The sequence below is a fragment of the Telopea speciosissima genome, chromosome 3 (assembly GCF_018873765.1).
Source record: "Telopea speciosissima isolate NSW1024214 ecotype Mountain lineage chromosome 3, Tspe_v1, whole genome shotgun sequence".
NCBI classification, from domain to species: Eukaryota; Viridiplantae; Streptophyta; class Magnoliopsida; order Proteales; family Proteaceae; genus Telopea; species Telopea speciosissima.
In genome coordinates, this window is record NC_057918.1 from 19,850,840 (window position 1) to 19,871,831 (window position 20,992).

The window sequence follows — 20,992 nt, forward strand, 5'->3', positions numbered from 1 at the left end:
TTTGTTTAATTAAAGGAGAGGAAACAAAGTTAGCAGAAACACATACCAACGCATCTTTCTTGTGCTTTTCACTCCTTTTCATGTCTTCTACTGTTGCCTTCCTCTCTCTTCCAACTGCAAAAGCAAGAAAACCCATATGAGAGATAGAGAGAGACGATGGCCAGAGTGGACCCATCAGAAGGTTTCTTTCTTGTTCCTAAAGGGAAAGCTTGTGAAACTATAACTGCAAAATTATCATCCACAGATACCCACCACAAGAACAAGCTTAAAAGATGGGAGGGAACAGGGTGGGGAAATCTATAATAATTTTCCATAATCTATTCTCCTTTTATATGTACAATTCTTATTCCAGTCCTCATTTTGAATTTCTCGGAAGCTTTCCTCTCTTTCCTGTATCTATCTTCCGAATCTTCACATTTCATGGTTACCCAAAAGAAGGAAAAAGAAAAAATAAAAATCAGAATCCAATTTCACCCCCTATTTAACCCCATTTACAGTTTACAACCCTCCCCACCCCCACTCCCACACCCCAACCCACCCCACTCACTCTTTCACGAACATGGCTGATCACCAAATTCCAACATGGCTGATCACCAAAACTCAGCCATGGCCAATCCTCTCCAGTGCCACACCCAAAAGCCCTCGTGTTACAGTGCTGGCCGGCCATTGCTAAACAAGGCTACAGATCCCTGCATCATATTCTCCGAGGCATGCAGCCCTTGATTCTGATCAGTAGTCTGATCGATTCCATGTATGGCTTTGATTATGCTCACCTTTCTTCATCACTTGTCCTCAACAAAAATCCTGCGTACGAAGTCCCGGAATCTCTTTGAGTAGAGCTTAGGGTCAACAGCAGAGATGGAGGTCGGATCAGCCTGCAGGGACTTGTATGCATGCTCTAGTTTTTTACTGATATCGTAGTCTTGGAGAATGTCAATGATTCCGAAGTATAGAATTACTTCATAGATCTCACCACAACCACCACGCAGTGGAGTTGAATCTCCTCCTCCAATTGGGGTGAACAGCTCAAAATCGCTCCTCCTCCTCACCTGCTCAGCTCTTGCAGGCATGTTTGCTCCTAACTGAACCAATGGTTTCCTCCTGATTAAGATTGAACAAGTCAATAAGAACTCAATAAATATAGTAATTCATCATTAAACTTCTTGAAGAGATAATATAATAAAACACAAGTCAACTAATCATGCACAACCATCGCTCCATAATTTAATGTTTTAAATCTTTTCTTTGAGTTGCCATCCCATATAGATAAATTTGAATAACTATAGTTCCAAAGTTTAATTTCCTTTCCTGGTTGACCAACTACTATAGCCAAATTAGATTACAGGTCCTCTGTCTGTGTAGCCCACATGGTGTTACGTGTCCCCAATGACAAACAAAACTCATCTTTAGTTCTTCATGTGTAAGCAAATGTTACCAACCCATTAAAAAAAATCCCTTGTTCTTATCCAAGAAAGCACAAATGCCACATACTGGGTATACCCCACGCACCCACCAACAAGTGCTGTCAAAAGAATTATCCCTCAGTTCCACCATAATAACAAAGACCACTTCCAATTATTCCAATCGATAAACCAACAATATTGAATTTTAGGAAAATAATTGAAGAGCTTATTTCCTATACCATTAGATAGAAAAGAAAACTTGGACCACAATATATTCCTATTTCCTATAATTGTTTGCAACAAGAAATATTCTTCGACGATAGTAATGCCAATAATGTAAGATTATTGAGATTTCAAGGTCCAAAGGGAATCAAACAAAAGCCTTTCTTCCATAATTATGAGATGAACAAGTTGCTTTGAATGGTTGGTTCAAATAACACCAATTAAAATTGTTCAGCTAAAATTAGAAGGGAACTAAGAAAAGCAGATAAGACCTACTTGCCAGCCACAACACGATTCATGTCCTGCAGCTCCGCACCAAAGAAGCGACACCCACTCCTGACTTTATGATCTTGACATGTTTCCCTGTTGCCTGAGGATAGGTTAACATACATGTTTTAGCTTTTCAGCATCCCTATGGGCTATATGCCTTATCAAATTTTAATGTATCAGATGATATGAAAACCAACAAAAGCTACCAACTGCAGAAATGATCCTTTTACCTGAAGCCACAATTAGTGGCGACAACCCCAATTTATCGCCTGTATAGGTATCACGGAAATGAAGACCCACCAAGAGGCTGTAATCCATTATCCTCTCAGCTTCCAAAAATTCGCAGTCACGATCGATTTGTCTGAATACAATTGAACCACAATCATATCAATCACTAAAGCAAGGAACACCAAGGTAATACTAAAAGAAATTGATGGAAACAAAATTTGCATTATATGAATTTGTTGATCGTCTGATTTAATCATCATAGTATTAAACGTGTACCATCAAAACTCACCTCATTAGCTCTTCAAACCAAGATCTTTGAAGGCGAAACACAAAATTGAGATCAAGGTCCTTTAGGGTGGTTGTCTCATCGATCTCACCCTCAGGTTTGTCAGTTGTACGGCCGTGGGATGATCCTTTAAGGTCGAACCGTCTGTGGATTCGGTAATCCGAGCAGAACAAATTGCCCATCACGATGAACCGGGTCTAAATTTTCAAACACACAAGCACAATCTCAAAAAATCAATACTGTCTATCACTAAACCTCAAAACCCAAAAGATTCATATTACTTGCAAAGCATACCTTCTGACCACCCACTGGTTTGACACAATGCACGCCGAAGAACTTTGTGACCAGGGAGTTCTCGTACCGACAAACATGTTGGTAGTAACTTGGAAGCATCCTAAGAAGCACCTGAGCATGAATAAGCAAAGAGCAATATTTACCATTGAGTTAGTTCAAATTTTGTCTTCTAGTAATCTAGATGATACAGTCCGGACAGAATTGAAATTTAGAATCCATGACCGACCTTTTACCTAGGGTCTGAAGGATTCTTGTGTTTTTAGAACTTAACAGAATCAGGAAGAGAGGTAGGTAACTGACCTTGACTTCAGATTTCTTCACGGTTTTTATCATGAACCGATCATCCTGTGTAAGGTAAAAGAAGCTTCCACTCTTCCCTGGAGAAGAAAGTTCTCTCAGGGCGTCATTTCCACAAATGGCCAGCATGTAATCCGCAGGATCAATAGTGAACAACTTCCTCAGATATCTGAACAGATGAAAAAATTAATATTCGCTACTGTATTATAAACCAAAACACACACACACACACAAGGGAAATGCAAACCCTCAATGTTCCAAATCACAAATTTGATTATTCGAACAGAAATTGTAGAACCCAAACGGCTAAATCAGAGATTCAATACCTGAACACCATGGGACAGTAATCCTTCCATCGGAACTCCACCGATTGATGAGGGGGTGTAATTTTCGATCCCTCGGTTGGAAACCTCGTCCAGAACTTCTCCCTTGGATCGAAATCAGACGGTTTAAGGTCCCGCAATGTCGAAGCAGGCTTGCCCACAGAATACCTAGAAGCAAAACCAGAAGTCTTAATCAACAACAGAGATCAACGAACAATAAATAAGCAATGCTCGCAAAATGATATGAACCCATCAATCCATTCACCAAAATACCTGATACCCAGTTGAAGATTCAACATCAAATCATAGTTCTTATGCCCCTTTGATATCGTCTGTCCTGGTTTCTTAACCTCTCCAGCAAATAAACAAGGACTTCGCCTCTGCAAATCTAGACTCCGATCCAAATCAGTCCCGTCACGATAAAGCATCGATGCTTCCACATTATCGATGATATCGCAAGTGATATCCCCAGCTTCACCGTCAGATTCCCAAATGCAAATCCGAGGGAAATTCCTCTCAGCCAAGCTTCTTCTCCCACCATCCACCGAAGACCTTTTCCTCGTAGACAACATAAAGTTCTCCTCAGCCAAAGGACTCCTCTGTAAATCACTCCGATCCTTTAAGTACTTACTCGGAAAAAGAGTTCCATTAACCAGCTGTTGATGCTTGAGATCCTTATTCCAAGAACCCACATAGCAGCTCCCATCAGGCCAAGTAAAAACACCATTTCCCTTTGGAACTCCATTCTCCCACTGCCCATCATACCGATTTCCGTTAGCCCAAATCAAAACACCTCTACCAGAGATCACACCGTTCTTCCACTCACCCACATACTCGTTCCCATTCTTCCATGCATACCTCCCTTGCCCATCCTGCAAATTACGCCTCCATGTCCCTTCATAGTAATCGCCATTAGCGTAGCTTTTCTGACCAACCCCTTGTTTCCGGTCGGCACTCCAAGATCCACGGTAAGTGTCACCATCAGCACCGATGAAAGTACCAACACCGTCCATCCTCCCAGCTTTGAATTCGCCTTCGTAAGTAGCACCAGAGGGCCAAGAAAACTTACCTTTACCTGAAGCTTTACCTCTTCGCCACTCACCTTCATACATACACCCGTCTGTCCAGAGATACTTCCCAGTACCGTGAGGTACGTTACCGACGAAGCCTCCAGTATAGAGATCACCGTTGGGGAGGATTTTCTCTAGTGTAGTTGGGGTGTCACCGCCGATGTCGGTGGTTGCAGTGATGGTTGGGGTTACTCTACGGGTGTTTCCGACCTGAGATCGGCTCCTACCAACGATGAACGGTGAGGGGACCACCACAACTTCTTCTTCTGCTTCTGTTGCTTCCTTAATATTGTCTCCCTCTGATTTCTTCTTCTTGTAACCGTTTCCGATGTTGTCTTCCTCATCACAGAACACTGTTTCACGCATTTTCGATCCACAAAACCAGTCAAATTCGCCGGAATATCACCGGAATCTGCAGCTTCAGCAGCATTTTCTGGCTATTCTTAGCTGGGTTGTTGGTTCTTAATCTGATGATCTCTGCTTTTGGTGTTTGCTAGATCAACAGCAGCAGACGAGAATCATACAGAACGAAATCCCATAAGACAGCGAGCGAAGAAGTAAAGGAAACAGAAACTGAAAAAGAAAGAATGAGAGAGAGAGAATGGGTTAATCGACGTATGGGCCGGGCGGGCCGGCTTTGCCTAGGGAACGTTGCAGATCGTTATACTTTAATGACAAAAATACCCTCTAACATTTTCTGAAATACCAATTCTATTAATTTGTCGTTTTTTACTGGTTCATCATTCAATTTCAATCCCACAAGCACAAAAAAACAAAAAGTATCCGTTTTTTTTTTTTAAATGTAATTTTTTGGGGGAAATAGTAAATAGACATAATTACCCTTGAGTAGAAAGTGACTTAATATTACGAAAGTGCCATTTGTTTCTGATGATTTACAGTTTTGTGGGGGCTAAAGCCCAAAGGTGTGTTTGGAGCCTTTAGACTTTGAAGGGACAGTGGTCCAGTAATACGTCCAAGGTTTGACGATTCCTTGAGAACATAAGAAATGTTTCTCGATTTTAGTAAATCCATGTTTGGCAAAAGCACTTTGTTTAATGGGTTTTTCAAACCCTAAAATGGGAATACTTGATTTAATTGGGAGAGGGATCTACAGGGTAGCATTATATATTGACATCATATCTGCTAGGTTAGGGAGAATAAAATTTATTTTCATAATTAAGAAAAAAGGATATGCGTTCTCTCTGAGGAGCATGGCCCTTATCGTGCGTGTGGCCAATAAGAGCACATTGGCATCAATGGGAGCAAGATTCCATCTTTGATGTAGGTGGGGCGATCATTTCACCCCTCTATGTATTTAGGCTTGGGAAGTACTCTCCCCTCGCAAAGAACTTTTTTTCTTTAAAATAATGAAAAAAATAATGCTAACTCATTGTGCGATTCTTGCGCCTAGACATAGGATTACACAAAATTACCTCTCAATCCCTAGTTAACTGAAAAAATTCCATTCAATTAAATGCTCTTGCAAGTGCTACATAACCATAAGCGATCTCTTGCCTAAAAAGGAGGAGAATGGTTTCTATGGGGGAGTGTGGTCCCTACACCCAAGGGGTGAAATGAATATCCTAGCCCCATCAAAGGTGGAAATGTTCATAATGTTGATGATTTTTGTGCACGCCCTTGGCTTTCATGCACATCCAGGGGCTACCCTCCCCCACAAAATAACTCTTCCCATAAAAGCGGGGAGAGTTTTTGTACATAGTTGTGCTTTCAAACATTGGATGGGTATGATCATATACAGTACACGACCCTTCATCCCCATCTGGATCTTTATCACCTTCAGTTCCCTGCCCGGCCCAGTTCCCCAGTTCCTCTAACAAGGGGGGACTGGAATGACCACCCTACCCCTACCTCTACCCAAACACTCTATCCGAGTGGGGTCCACCACCCCCTATTAGAGGAATTCAGGGAACTGGGCCGGACAGAAAACTGGAGGAGATAATTTTCCATCCCCATCCAACGGTTGTAGGCATGGTCAAGCACAGCCGTGCATGAGACCTTTTGCCCTATAAAAAAGAATAGATTATCTAGGAACACGTATATTGTGCATCTACATTTCCTTTTTCCTTACTGTATATTGCTTGCATATATGTATAGGATTTGGGTGAAACCTTAAATGGCATTATTTTCTTTCCTTCAAATGACGCATTATTTTCATCAAGTGGGTTTAGGCTATTTTAGAGTTTGGGATTGTGATAACGTAGTAGCTTCATAGTGGGTTGGTGCAAAATTAGTAATAATGGAAACCACTTTAGAATTTTACCAAAAAAAGAAACCACTTTAGGATTCCCTAACCAAGAAATTTAATCCATTATTGATGTAAGATCCTTTATCCATAATGAATCCAATTTGTGGCCCACTAATGCTTTGATCTTAACTCTTCTTGTAGGGTATGATTGTTCACTATCTATATAGCTTCCATATATGCTAAAGACTAGATGGATTAACTTTTAATCCTATTTGAGCAAGAAGGGAACGGATTGATTAGGATAATGCTCAAGCTAATCTCACTATTAAAAATCACTTAGTTAAAGTTCTTATTTCTTAACGAAAACATGATATCCAATGTAAGGCTGTGTTTGATATGCATTCTATCAAATTTAGAAGATATATGATAGCAAATCACTATGGAGCTCAACTCTTCCATAATCTAGCAATGCAAGGAAAGGTCCATTGGCAAGAGTTACTCATTCAATGAAGGAACCTATCACTCTCACAATTAGGGTTTATGTGAAAACCTTAATGGCAACTCAAAGAGAAGAAGAAGGAGAGAGAAGATGTAGCAAAGCTATTTAATTGAAATTCGAGTTTCTATTACTCTCTTCACTCTTATATAATGGAAGCCAATTTTATTGGTTTTCTAACAAGATAGGATTCACAACCCCCATCTGTCCATAAAGGGAGGTCTCCCACAAAAAATAAATAAAGGCATTCCTAGATTACTACAATATTGGGAAGAGATAGGATCCCATGGGGATTACTACCTAGATAAAATACTTTGTAGTATCTTTAATCTTATTAAAGATTTTATCAAAATATACATCCTAGATAATGTAACAATAATATCTCCCAAAGAAGTAATTAATTAAAAATTGATCTATCCACTAATCAATATCACATAAAAGACTTTAGAGTATGTGGATAAATTACTGTTTCACCCCCAATTTGTCTTAAATTCATGTACAAAAATTCAGAATCGATTATTGGACCCTGAAATATTTGTAAAAATATTTAATAATAATTTTAAAACACTTTGTTAACTATTTATAGACATGCCACTGGATCTCATAAAAACACTCTCTCTATGATATTCTCCTACAGGGTAGTGGATTCCATGTCGAACATCTCTTTCATTAACGATCAGAACACTATGAATCCAGTACACAGATATATAACCATAGAGACATCAACCGTTGGTGTGCCAAAACCCGTCATGTAGTTTAAGAATTTTTTTTTACCATTTTTACCCCTAGGGGTAGTTTGGTCTTTTCCTTACCATGTTAGGTCCTTAGCCACTAAATAGGTGTTTCATTTGCTGTTATTTGCACACATCATTAATACATTAGTGTTTGTATGCATTTTAGACACACTTGCATCCATCCTTAGGAATTTCAACTCATTTTCATCCATTTTCACAATTTTGGGCATGAGGGGCATTTTAGGTATTTCACAGAAATCTTTTTACCCAAATTTTGGGAGGGGTTTTATCATTACATTTTTCATGCATTTAACAATTGTAAACATGTTTTAACGTGAAAATTGCATCTTGGGTGGGATTTTGTGCATTTCATGCAATTTTGCCCTTTGGTTATTTCATATTATTTAGGCCTAGCCTTAGCCTTAAGACTTTAGGACTCCCTATATTAATATTTGAGTCTCTTGCTTTTTAAACTCATTTCCATACATATTTGCATTCTTGACCTAATAGGGGCACTTTTTATTCCTTGAATTTATAAACATATTTTATTAGGCATTTTTCATGATTTTAATGTTATTAAAGTATATCTTACCAAATTTTTGTATCTAAATGTAGATTGGTGCATTTATCTTGTATTTTGGCCTCTTAAGGATAGTTCTGCCATTTCGGAGTCTTTTTTTTTTTTTTTTGGGTAGAAAGAGTCTAATTTAGTAATAAGGCAGATGTTGTTGTATTTTTCATTGCATTAAACATATTTTAGGTATTTAATTTTACTTATTGAGTCAGTTAACCTTAGGACTTTGGCCATAGAATTAGGGTTTTCTTTAATTAAGGCAAAATGCATTAACTAGATTAGCTAGGGTTCATAATGTACTTTAATATCTAACCCAAGGTTAGTAATTACTAATTAGTTCATAAATCTTAACAAAGATAAGTTAAATTTCTTAAATTAGTCTATTTGAGTACATAATACATATAAACAACTTAATTTAACCAACAAAAAATTACATTATAAATTAAATTGCTCATAATTTTCAGTCATACAAAGAAACATAATCCAATAAATATACTTACTAGTGAGATTATAATTCAATAACTAGATATTATCAGGAGTTGAGCTTCATTTTAATAACTAAATATAATCATTCACAGAGTTGGATTTCCATTGACTAAAGCAGTAATCATGTACAAGGGTGAATTCAATTATTTAAATGAAATTTAGAGCTTAGGCCTTCAAGGGATTTAACATAACAAGACAAGTATTAACATAAACAATTAATCAAACAGGTTGAAGCACATTTTGATAGAGAAGAAAATTTAGATGAGCAAAACTCAAACATTATTGCAAAGAGAGGAACCTTTGCCCATGGTGGAAGAGAAGACTACACAACAGATTAGATTTTGGTGTTTTAAAACTGACAATGGGCCTAACCCCTATTAGCAAATTTAAAATGGCCCAATGGGCCCAACCAAAAGTAAAATAAAATGAACATAAACAATACCTTTTGTTTCTTACCAGAAAAAAAAAAACAATACCTTTTGTTTATATTACTGTATGCCCATGAAACTACTAATATCCATTAGGTAACAAAACTATGCAAATTGATGACTTTTTAGAAGCCCATACCCATTAACCCTGACACAACCAGCCCATTACTTTAGGTTTTTTTTTTTTAGCGGCAAAAGGTTTTGTGCACGACCGTCCCTGTAACCATTGGATGGGGATGATGGGTCATGTATTGTACATGATCATGCCCATCCAACGGTTGAAAGCACGACTGTGCACCATGTACGGTCATGTATGAAGCCTCTTCCATTTTTTTTTAATAAAGCCTGTTACTTACTCGTGTCTGTATGTGATAAGAAAAGCTAGAAAGAAATTCAGTGAAAAAAATGTGAGGAGGAGAGGACCGGATACAGGAGGGCAAGAGAGTCTTTTTCCAAAGGTGGAGAAGAGGGGATGACACATGTTCGGCACTCTTTCGATTTGTCCAGCCTTTTCTAAAAATGAAACTTTCAAAAAATGTATCAGTACCATGAGAAGAGAAGAAAAGAAAAGCATGGGGGAAGGGAGTGGAAAACAATCCATACTCTCCAGACTATTATTCAATCATTAGCTATTCAAGAACACCCTCCAATACACTAGCTGAAAACCCTAAGTGAGAGAGTGTATGTGTGTATTCCCGACGAAGTCGATGATTGTGTGAACATGTCCCTTGGATTGCTTGAGGTGGAAGAGCTAAGATCGCATGGAGGAACTACAATTGCGGTTGAAAAGGTAACTTGTATCTTCCCCATTATTTTTGTACTATAAAATGTGCATCGAATTGGAGATCAATCCAATCCTTCAACAATTCGAGTGCTCCCCGACACCCTTTAAGTAGAGTACAACCTTGTACACAATGTACAAATTCCAAAGAGCTTCATAACACACATGACAAACTCTGAGGTTGATCATTACTAGTGCTTATTCTTTGTAATTTGGACACCTTGCGCCAATCTCGCGCCAATGAATGATCATTTTAGTACCCAAAAAAAAAATTACTAATGCCAATTAGGTCAATTACCAAAATATTTCAAAAGATTAATTTACTTGCAAACATGATATTTATAGAAACAAAATAAGCAAAGTAAAGCTCAGAGAGGGGTTGGGGGAGAGTAGAAGTAAAGAAAGAAAGGTTTTCATTGAAGTCACACAAGAAGGAGATCTAGGCAATGACAAGGCAATGTATGTGATCTAATTTTAGGAATACCAAAAAGACATGAAATCTAATACATGTTTGGCCTTGTTGTAATTTGGTGTAATTTATTTTTCATTAAATTACTCTCCCCTTTCAATCAAGTTGAGCAAGAAGTCTTTATAGTTCCCATGAGTTATTTCATTGATTTTCTGGGAGAGGGAGACTCCATTTTCCTTATGGTACTCCTCTTTGATCTCTTTGATCATGTCAGAATCAGCTCTGGTTACAATTACTCGAGAAAGTGCAACTTTTGTTTTCTCATCTGCACCACTCATCAATGCAGCATTCAGTACCTGAAATCCAGAATGAAAAAGAAATAGAATAAGCTAATTCCATCTTTACAAACTTGGGCTGTGTTTGGTATGTATTCTAGGTTGATTTTGCATTTTCGGGCGATAAAAACGTCCGAGAATGCGAAATTGACTTAGAATGCAGTCCAAGAATGCATACCAAACGCTGCCTTAGTATACTTTTAGTTTAGTTGATGGGCTCAACCTCTCACCTTGCTAAAATATACTTGAGGAAAGCAAAGGCACTGAACTGCTTCTTTCAAGCTTGATCCATCCTCCAAATCCTATCAAAATGGCTCTAGTTAGTCAGAGTTCTCAAAGTGTCAAATGGAATAACAAGAACATTATTTTCATAATCTTGCAGAGAGAGAAGTTGATTTTGATGGTTCACCAATAGTAGTTTACCTCATCAAGTGTCTTTCCAAACAGTTCCTTGTAGTTTTTATAGATTGCTTTGAGATGGGGCTTGCTCCTGGTTGATAGTATCCTTACCACCTCTTCATCCTCAACAGGGTTTTTCTTATTGGCATTCTTGATGGCATTACAGATCGTCTTCGCCTCTGATTTTGCAACCTCGTCGTTCACTTTCGAACCCTCGTACCTGTAAGCACTCACTAGTGCTACAAAGAGCTGTCCAGAAATATAGAACTCCATGTTAGAGCAGCAGCAGCAGCGGGCCACCGCTAGTTTATGTATTTGAAATAGGAAAAATCTTATTGTAATCAAAATGGTGAATTAAGAAGCTGTAATCTTACTTTTTCGACACTTTAAGAAAAGATAAAAGGACTCTGTCCCGGGAGCATGGCTTCTGCGGTCAGACACAGTATAGGGCAAAATGCTCATCCCAACTCCCACACCCATAAAAAGCAGAAATTTTGTATTTCCACCCCGTTGATGCTTACCTGTGCACTCTCATTGGTCCCGTGCTGGCGTAAGGACCATGCTCCCGGACAGAGAACATTGTGAATTTATTTAAATACTCACATTGCGATTGGTGCCATGGATATGTGAAGCAACATCTTCCTCGATGGAGTGATCAAAGAGAGAGTGGTAGGCCTTCCTCGCACCCAACAGCTCTTCAGATGATCGGGTGCAAGCGATCTCAATTATAACATCATAGGACCGGTTCTCTTCCTTAATCAAAGCTTCCTTTGCCATACGAGCATCTCTTTCCCAAGGGTGCATTGTCCACATCACAACAGCATTCTATGCATTTGTCCCCCCCAAACAAAAAAAGGAAAATCAAACTAATCAAATGGTTGATGATCGTAATTTCTCAATGGGACCTACATAATCAAACTCATCTACATTCAACAGTCAGTTTCAATCCCGTCCTTTAGATCCTTTATTTCAATGGTTGTGATCAGAAGAGTGGGTCCTCCTCAATATAAAGGCAGCGTTTGGCATTTATTCTAGATCGATTTGATATTTTCAGATGATAATTAAAGATAATTGTTTTTATTGTTCGAGAATGCAAAATCAACATAAAATTTATACCAAACACAACCTAAAATATACCAAGGGAAGGAAAGTATCCCTGGCACATGGGAGGATGAAAAGGGCTTCCTCCTAAGGGTCATACTACAATTGATTCTTCTTCAGACTATGTCAGGGATTGAGATATCAATTTTGGTCTCTGCCAGTATCGTTATTGGTCTCCATCGATATTGATCTGGATAGGCTTGGATTGGTTAATTTATCCCTAATTTTCATAAAAAAAATTGGATTTTTTTACTATCTTACCCTTGATTCGGTACCAATACCCAATCCAAGGCCGGCCAGGTATTAGTATCGGCCTTCACCGATACCAATCCAGCCGATATGATACTGAAACTTCGTTCCCTGGTCTGAGTTGGAACTTTTTAGGGACCATTTGGCCGCGCTTCCACCAAGTACTTTTGCAGAGAGAGAGAATATATAAAAAATAAAATTGGTGGAATTATAACCTTGAAACGAGAGAATTCACGTTTGAGGACGGAAATGTGGTCAGCGTTCCACTTTTCAAAGAGACGATCGTCTTCGGTGAAGAAAAAAGGGTAATTCTTTCTGAAGGATTTCTTTTCCTCCGGTTGCCATTTCCCCAATACCCTAATAATTGATTTCTCATCAACTCCAAATCCTACACCAAATTAAGACAAAATGGAGAGATCGATTTTTAAGAGAAATAAAATTGGACTGAAATTGATTATGAATTTTTCGAATTATGAATTTAACAAAAAAAAGGCTGCATTGTATTGTTTCGAATTCTACTACGCTCATATAGAGTCAATTGTAGAATTTAAGCGAAAAGAGAATAGAGGAATTCAAATGAAGAAGAAGAAATAGAAATAGAAATTTATAAGTAGATGGTGAGGATGGAACCTGAGAAAGACTTTGTGAGAGCATCGACGACTTCTTCTTGTGGAAGAGCCATTCTTTCTTCTTTCTTCTTTGATTTCTCTCCTTCCTAATTTCAACAATTCAGGAATAAATAAAAAGCTGTAAAATGCAAAGGAAATAAAGCCACCTCCGGACGGAGTGAGTGAGTTTGGTAACTCCCCTTTGTGTCCCCCGACCGTTTCTTATATCTAATTCTTCTAAGGGCATTTCTGACATGTGAAAATTCAAAAGGGGTGTGTGTTAATAAATGTCATACCCCTGGATATTATTGTCATTTAGGGTACGTTACCTTAAAGAATGGTTGTGTGGTTCCTGCGCCTACACACAAGACCACGCGAAAGTACACTCTTATGTGTTGGTGCAGAAGTTACACGATCGATTAGCGTTCTACTACCCATATAAATATTAATTAAATAAACACCACCATAATAGGTTTTTACCAATTCCTCTTGGACCTTTATCAACTATGGTTCCCTGCTCGGTACAGTTCCTACAATTCTCTAACAAAGGGGGAGCGAAATGACCATTCCATCTCCTAACCGAACACTCTGCTCTGGTGGGGTCCACCCCCTCTTGTTAGAGGACTGTAGGAACCGTACCGGGCAGGGAATCATAGACGATAAAAATTCATTCCTCTATTGGGAAGGTTTTCCACACAACATTGTAAGAAAGAAGCTGCACGTTGCATTAATGAAAGTCCGGAGAATGGTATCATTCATATGAGATTCACATGCTCATAAAAAGAGTGAGAGTGTATTAATGTGGGCCCCATTGTGGTTTTTTTTTTTTTTTTTTTAATTTTTATGTGAAAGGGGTATATTAGAAGTAATAAAAAACTGTTAATAATCCGTTGATGTTATAATATTTCTTCCACTTGTAAATGACAACATTGAATGTTGATATCAATTGAGATAAAAGAAAAAATATTGATATCAATGACTAAAATAAAAATATAAAAATTGATAATAAATTAATTGTTGTCGTTACTCATATTTGAATGTCTCACACTCCCACTTCATTTTGGAATTAAAATTCTATTTAAATTAATAAATAATTCCTCTTAACATTTCAATGGTAATACAATTTTTTCAGTTACTTCTTATTTTCCATTTTAGAAAGAGAAAAAGGGCAGAAAAGAAAAAGAAAGGGACAAAGGGATCTATATATTGGCATCTTATAAACCAAATCAATGGCAAGAGCGCAAGACTGAATTCGGATAGACTAAGTTCCATCATATAGGAGTTGGGATCAGGTACTCGTACGAGGACGCCTCACAGGCATACAAATGGAATCCACCCTAGGGAAGACCCACATGGTAGACTCCATCTGTACACCTGTGAGGCATGCTCGTACGAGAACTTGATCCCTTCTCATCATCTAAAAGAGGGCCTCCATATTTAATAAGGAATGAGAAGAGAGAAAATGCGGGAAGAAAAGACGCCCTAGCTAGCAATATGTACTTTCTTTTTCCATAAGACTGATATGGATGAACCAATACTAGAAAACAGTTAGTTTTGTTTACTTTTATTTCAAGTAATAGAAGAAAACATAGGGTTTTCTTAACAAAATAAATTTTAAGCAAATGACATAGCTTTTAATAAATATTGTTAATTGTGTATAATGTTTCCTCTTGTTATTTAGAATGTTACATTAAACATTTGTTTGACTTTGTTTAAGAGGGAGGGTTTGGATGATCGTCGCTTCATCTACTTTTAGAGGTAGTGGGGGGAGAGAAATATCTATTTCTATGGTCTAGCGGTTCATTCACTTATATTATGCAGAATAAACATTATGTATTGATCTTTTATGGGTTTTCTTCATTGTCACCATGTTTAGCAAAGTATAATGCTTCATTATTTGCCTCATGCAGTACATGGGTTAGAGCAGACCATGTGATAGAGGATTAGGCAAGCTTCTCATTGGTATAATTTCAACTTAAAATGAGTAGAGAAAATAACTAAAATTACAGAAGAATCCATTTTGTATTTGTTATTCATCTCCATTTGATGACATTTTGATAATTTTATTAAAACTGTGAATAATATATATGGGATTATTTATCACGTAAACTAACCCATGTTCTACAAGTAACAAATAGTGAAACGTTATACTTTACTAAGCATAGTGACTCCTAGAAAGACCATTTTTCTTTTGTTTCATAATTAGTAGCTAGTATTTGCCTACGAGGACCAAATCTAATTCACCACACAAGATTCCTTTCAAACCCATTTGTTCTCTTTGTCTTTTTCTTGATTTCAGATAAGCGTTATCTTTAATTTTTCAGTTCACACTTCACATAGATATTGATATCACAATGCATGTATATGGTTATTGGTGACATGAAATATTAATTATGCATGTCAATGGTTATGTTGTGTATGTGCTTAATTTACCTTAAAATACCACTACTTCCACAAAAATCATGAAGGTTTATTTATTTATTTATTTATGGGATTAAGTTTTCTTCCAACCATAGAGGACGGTTCACCCACCATTCTAGGGTTCACAAACCCCCTCTTAAGGTTTTAGTATATTTAAAAAAACCCTCCTGATACCCTTTCCCACCCTCTCCCGCCCCGTTGTGAATGGGATCCCATTCACCATGGGTGGAGGGAAACTCAGTCCTTCATTTATGTATGGGCAAGAGATCTCTACGTGGTCGCATAGTCACTACACAAGCGTCTGGGCCAATGGGGGAGCATGTTTGGGTATCTACCCAGGGGGCAGAGGCATCATTTTCACGATGCCCTATGAGAGGGCGTAGAAAACACCACCAAGTAGAGATCTTTTTCCCTTTATTTAATTACTTATTTTACGTCAATACTTAAGCTACCAACCTATCAACCCTATTGTAAGTTTTTATATAGGAAGGTTGGTTTTGATTTCTATCTCTTTTATCTTAAAAGGAAAAAAAAAAAAAACAGATCAGCTTTTTGTATTTCTTTTGATTTTGCATCGATCTTTCAAGAAGGATCTTAGTTTCTGGAGGATTGACATTTTTATAGGGAAAAATAATATTGCCTTGTCGCATGCAGCTTGTGCTTAGACACAGACTCTTTAAAATGACCATTCTACCTTTTACAAAATGAAAAAAAATCCCCCCAAATCGATGTCCTTGCATAAGTTCCCATTAGCCTTGTGTTGTACAGAACCACGCAACCTAGCAACGACCCCTTGCCCTTTTTTATATGTTGGATGATAGGGATGGCCTTTTTTTTTTTGGGTAAAGTGATGGGATGGTCAATGGATGATTGAAGAGTAATATCCAATTACTCATTTTAGTCCTTAAGTTGTTTTATTCATATTAAAAAAAAAAATTAATCATACTCTATCTATACATCCTTATCAAGTAATAAGGAGGTCCAAAGCGATGATTGCAGATGTTGATCTCAAAATATTGCTGCACTTGGTCACCAACTGAGCCAAAAGACAAATTATGTCAATGGTTATGTTTCTTCATATAATTAGTTTTCTATAAAATCCACTTTTAGTAAAATATTATATCATTGATTTATATATATATATCCATGGCTTGCCCTAGTGGTTCACTACTCCCTTGGGAGAACTGCGTCAGGAGCTTGATCGGTGGAAAGCCAATAGGCCCTTGACAACTGCACCAAAAACAGAGAGAGAAATTGATGTCTATGTTTGGTTGTCTAGAAATAAAGAATTTTATAAGAGGAGCAAGTTTTAGTGCTTTTTATTATGCTTTCGTCTTTTTCGGATTAAGTTTTTCTTCACCTAGGGTTACTATTGGTGGTTAAATAGAATTCTTGAAATTGTATCAATCCTAATGGTGGGATTCTCTTTTACCTCAAGTGGAGAAAAACTCCTCTTTTCCCAAATGAAAAGAACCAAACAAGAAATGAAGCATCCAATTAAAGAGGTTTTATGATAAATGTTTATTCATGCAAGAAATAGATTTCATACCAACTATAGCAATAAAGTGGGGGGTAAAAAAGTTTTAATATGTTTCCCAAAATATCCTATTGCGTGCATCTGAAACCCCGTGATGAATGGATTTTTGTTCACCGTATCTTCAGAAAAACTCAATCCATTTTTTTGAATAAATACCCAAAGGTTACAAAGGTCAACAAGTCCTCAAAAAGGAAGCCATAATAAAACCTTATGGTCATATGTGCTTTGAACCTGAAAATTACCGCCTTGAACCCAAGAAAAGGCGGAAATCTCAGTCACCCAATGTGCTTTGTGTGTCTAGGCGTGGGATCCATCCAAGGCGCACGACCGGGTAGTGTTCTATTACCCTACATATATGTGTCATATGTTTGTCATGTATTTTTGGTAAGATGTCACTAAGTTCATAAATTACATTGATGTGATGATAACACCCATAATGTAGGTTATTTTGCCAGCTAGCTTAAATGAAATCAAGGCCCATAATGATACTTAAATTACATTAATGTAATAAGAAAACCTTTAATTCCAAAACCCCATTTTTTTCTCTCTGCAGTTAAAGATCAGTTCATTTGATTTTCGGTGAAGATCTGAACCAAGGAAGAAGAAGAAGAAGAAGAAGAAAATGGCTACAATGAGAGTACCAAACGTGGTTCCTACTCCAACCCAAGACAGTGAGAGACTCAAAAAAGCTTTCGAAGGTTTTTCATTCTCTAATTCACCTTAAATTTTGTCTTTCTGTTATCCTTTTTCTGGGTTTTTGATAACTTCTTTCTGTCGATCATGAGGGAAGATGAGAATGGATGATGGATGCAGGATGGGGAACAGATGAGGATGGAGTGATATGGATTTTGGGTCACAGAAATGCAAGCCAACGCAAGAAGATCAGAGAAACATATCAACAGCTCTATAATGAATCCCTCATTGATCGTCTCCATTCTGAGCTCTCTGGTGATTTCAGGGTTTGTTCTTCTTTAAAAGCCTCTTAAACCTTGAATTCACCTTTACTAATTCTGAAAAAAAAAATAAAGGATCTATTTCTTGTTACATCAATTTCCATTGGATTTTGCAATTATCTCCCAAGGAAATGACTTGCACATACTGTTTTTTTATTTGTTTTACTGGGTATAGAACATATTTTTGCTGATGAACCAAATGAGCCCTAACCTGTAATTGCCATTTACTTAGTTGTCTTACTATCAGGAATTCAATGAAATAACAAATCATCATCTGTTGGAATTTTTAAATGGTTTTAAAATTAAAAGATTCAAAATATTATTTTATCTTTAAAGGTGTGTGGGTTGTGTCATAGGCACTTAAATGACTAATAGGTGTCTATTGGAAGATATGTTTGAATGGTCAACAAATATGTCTTGTGTGAAAAAGCATTTTGTTTGGACAATGTTTTCCAGAGACACCTCTCGGTAATGTCTCGTCCTCTCCTTATATAAGAGGTTAAGCCCATATCTCTAACAGTTTTGAGAGATAATCCCAACTTCCTTTTTGTTTTGGTTTTTTTATATTATCATTTTGTTTTGTCCATTTGAGAACAACTTTGCAGTATTCCGACGTAGTCCAGTAGATGAGTGCAATGACTATTGGAGGGGCTTGCGGGGTTGTTTTATCTTAGAGGCTAATTCGCAAGAACGCGATTTTGGTGTTTATCAACAACATGATCGATTGGGTTTGTCTACGGTACAAAATAAGTAATCTATTCCCCCTTATTACATGTGTTATCATGTATGATTTGGATGATTATTTCCAACCATTCTTAAGATTGTAGACGCCCCCTATGGTGCAAATTGTGTTCTTGTAAATTAACTTCCAAGATAAAATAAATCATAGGTCCCTCTAGTAGTCGTTGCACTCACTTACCATACCACGTCGGGACACTTCAGAGTTGTGCTCAACTGGACAAAAACAATGGTAAAGAAATCCAAGATAAACTAAAGTTGAGATTGCTCCTTAATTGTTAGAGAAATTGATTAAACACCCTCTCTCTATATATAGTAGAGAAAAAGATATCATCAAGACTTGTCTCCAAAAGACATGTCTAGAAACCATGTATTATCCCATAAGACATGTTTGTTGACCATTCAAACAAGTCCCTATTGGTCAACTTAGGTGTCTACTAGGAAAAGACATAACCCTCTAACAAACCTTTATAAAAAGAAATCAATATTTTGAAACATTACTTTAATACTATTTAAAAATTCCAGCATCATCATCATCTTATTCTTCTAAGCCTTCATCACAATCTATGTGAACTTAAAAATAAGTTCCCTTAGACACCTGGAGGGTATAAACAATTACAGATAGATATTTCAGGTAATTGATCAACATGGTAATATACTGAATAGATAGTCTGAATCAATTTGCAAGCTACAAAAACATGTAGCTAACTTACATCAAAGTCATCTTTGCTTATTCTATAGTTGCTTGATTATCTTAAGGATCTCAATTGCTCCTCCATAGAATTTTTGGATCTCTTTGCTTGTGAATTTATGATTACTGATGGATCCCCACATTGTATCCCTATTTTATGATTTTACATATGTGAGGTAGTCTTCTCTTGAGTCCAACACTGACCTCTTGATGAGAACAGAAAGCAATCATCTTGTGGACATCTGATCCTCCAGAAAGGGATGCGAAGTTGGCCAATGAAGCCTTAAAGGAAAAGAAGAAGGGAATTCATAATCTCCAAGTGATCATAGAGATTTCATGCACATCATCCCCAAATCATCTGATGGCTGTGAGACAAGCCTATTGTTCCTCCTTCGATTGCTCCCTCGAAGAACACATCACATCCACTGTGACCCTACTTCCCCTCAGAAAGGTAAACCAAAATTCACTTGAAATGCAATCTACAGGAACTCCAATTAACCCAGTTAAGTTTTGTGCTGTTATTTTGATCAACTTCAGTAAAAAGCTTGATTGCTTACACAAACAAGTCAATAATATTAGCCTGAGTAACTGATCAATCTACTTGCTAGTTGTCCAGGGCTCAATTAAGCTGAGTTGTTTATGTGTTTATGTGTACTTTGCAGCTTCTTTTGGGGCTAGTGAGTTCCTACAGGTATGACAGAGAATTAGTGGATGCAAATATTGCAGATTCAGAGGCTTCTGTGCTTCATGATGCCATCGAAAAGAAGCAGTTGGATCATGATGATGTGATATGGATACTTAGTACCAGGAATACATTTCAACTCAAAGCAACATTTGAGTGTTACAAACAAAAATATGGGAATTCCATAGACCAGGTATTCCATTCAGGATCTACATCAATGTAGTTGTCATTCTTTGTTTACATTTTGACTAATACCTTTAATTTAATAGGACATAAAAAGCAGTGGCACCAGTGATTTGATATCCATCTTAAGAATGGTAATTTGCTGCATAGATACCCCTGAGAAACACTTTGCAGAGGTAAGCATAAACACAAATTTCTTGACAATTAATTATGGTTTCTCTTGTTAAAATGCAGATGAAGCTTCTTGTGACAATTAATTTCCCTCACTTTGCTCGAATTTTTATTAGGTTGTAAGAAATTCAGTTGATGGGCTCGGAACACATGAGGGTTCACTAACTAGAGCCGTTGTGACTCGTGCTGAAATCGATATGATGAAGATCAGAGGAGAGTACTTCAACATGTACAAAACTAGCCTCGACAATGCAGTCATCGACGATACATCTGGAGACTACAAAAATTTCTTAGTCACTTTGCTTGGAGGAAGACTCTGATGCTCACTTGTGGTTTGTAACCTTGGTCACCGGCTAGCAATTTTTCAGTGATTGCTTGTACATAGGCTCTAATGGAGTTTCAAAGCAAAAAAGTGGA

General features: G+C 37.4%; 3 protein-coding genes across 3 annotated transcripts; 1 reads left to right on the plus strand and 2 right to left on the minus strand.

Moving 5' to 3' along the window:
* Window positions 1-279: 279 nt before the first annotated feature.
* On the minus strand, window positions 280-4,949 carry LOC122655870 (phosphatidylinositol 4-phosphate 5-kinase 2-like). The gene is made up of 9 exons (XM_043850244.1): window positions 3,597-4,949; window positions 3,327-3,491; window positions 3,004-3,169; window positions 2,704-2,814; window positions 2,413-2,606; window positions 2,126-2,256; window positions 1,902-1,995; window positions 556-1,098; window positions 280-519 (listed from the first exon to the last, which is right to left on the minus strand). The coding sequence occupies exons 1-8, from the start codon at window positions 4,757-4,759 to the stop codon at window positions 783-785; spliced, it is 2,340 nt and encodes a 779-aa protein (XP_043706179.1). The 5' UTR covers window positions 4,760-4,949; the 3' UTR covers window positions 280-519; window positions 556-782.
* A 5,674-nt stretch (window positions 4,950-10,623) lies between these two features.
* Window positions 10,624-13,299, minus strand: LOC122655871 (annexin D4-like). The gene is made up of 6 exons (XM_043850245.1): window positions 13,222-13,299; window positions 12,807-12,979; window positions 11,845-12,066; window positions 11,266-11,490; window positions 11,073-11,144; window positions 10,624-10,863 (listed from the first exon to the last, which is right to left on the minus strand). The coding sequence occupies exons 1-6, from the start codon at window positions 13,271-13,273 to the stop codon at window positions 10,651-10,653; spliced, it is 957 nt and encodes a 318-aa protein (XP_043706180.1). The 5' UTR covers window positions 13,274-13,299; the 3' UTR covers window positions 10,624-10,650.
* Window positions 13,300-17,699: 4,400 nt separating this feature from the next.
* Window positions 17,700-20,955, plus strand: LOC122655748 (annexin D3-like). The gene is made up of 6 exons (XM_043850060.1): window positions 17,700-17,855; window positions 17,971-18,116; window positions 19,760-19,990; window positions 20,202-20,414; window positions 20,491-20,580; window positions 20,692-20,955. The coding sequence occupies exons 1-6, from the start codon at window positions 17,780-17,782 to the stop codon at window positions 20,893-20,895; spliced, it is 960 nt and encodes a 319-aa protein (XP_043705995.1). The 5' UTR covers window positions 17,700-17,779; the 3' UTR covers window positions 20,896-20,955.
* Window positions 20,956-20,992: the final 37 nt, after the last annotated feature.

Bases quoted from the DNA above. Each gene is read 5' to 3' on its own strand.
- LOC122655870 (XM_043850244.1), bottom strand. From the start codon at position 4,759: ATGCGTGAAACAGTGTTCTGTGATGAGGAAGACAACATCGGAAACGGT. The intron at 3,492-3,596 runs GTATTTTGGTGA...TTTTGCTTCTAG, and splicing joins AATCTTCAACTGGGTATCAG to GTATTCTGTGGGCAAGCCTG. The intron at 1,996-2,125 runs GTAAAAGGATCA...ACCTATCCTCAG, and splicing joins GCCACTAATTGTGGCTTCAG to GCAACAGGGAAACATGTCAA.
- LOC122655871 (XM_043850245.1), bottom strand. From the start codon at position 13,273: ATGGCTCTTCCACAAGAAGAAGTCGTCGATGCTCTCACAAAGTCTTTC. The intron at 12,067-12,806 runs GTTATAATTCCA...ACAAATGCATAG, and splicing joins GTGAATTCTCTCGTTTCAAG to AATGCTGTTGTGATGTGGAC. The intron at 11,145-11,265 runs GTAAACTACTAT...CCATTTTGATAG, and splicing joins TTGGAAAGACACTTGATGAG to GATTTGGAGGATGGATCAAG.
- LOC122655748 (XM_043850060.1), top strand. From the start codon at position 17,780: ATGGCTACAATGAGAGTACCAAACGTGGTTCCTACTCCAACCCAAGAC. The intron at 18,117-19,759 runs GTTTGTTCTTCT...TGATGAGAACAG, and splicing joins AGCTCTCTGGTGATTTCAGG to AAAGCAATCATCTTGTGGAC. The intron at 20,415-20,490 runs GTATTCCATTCA...TTAATTTAATAG, and splicing joins ATGGGAATTCCATAGACCAG to GACATAAAAAGCAGTGGCAC.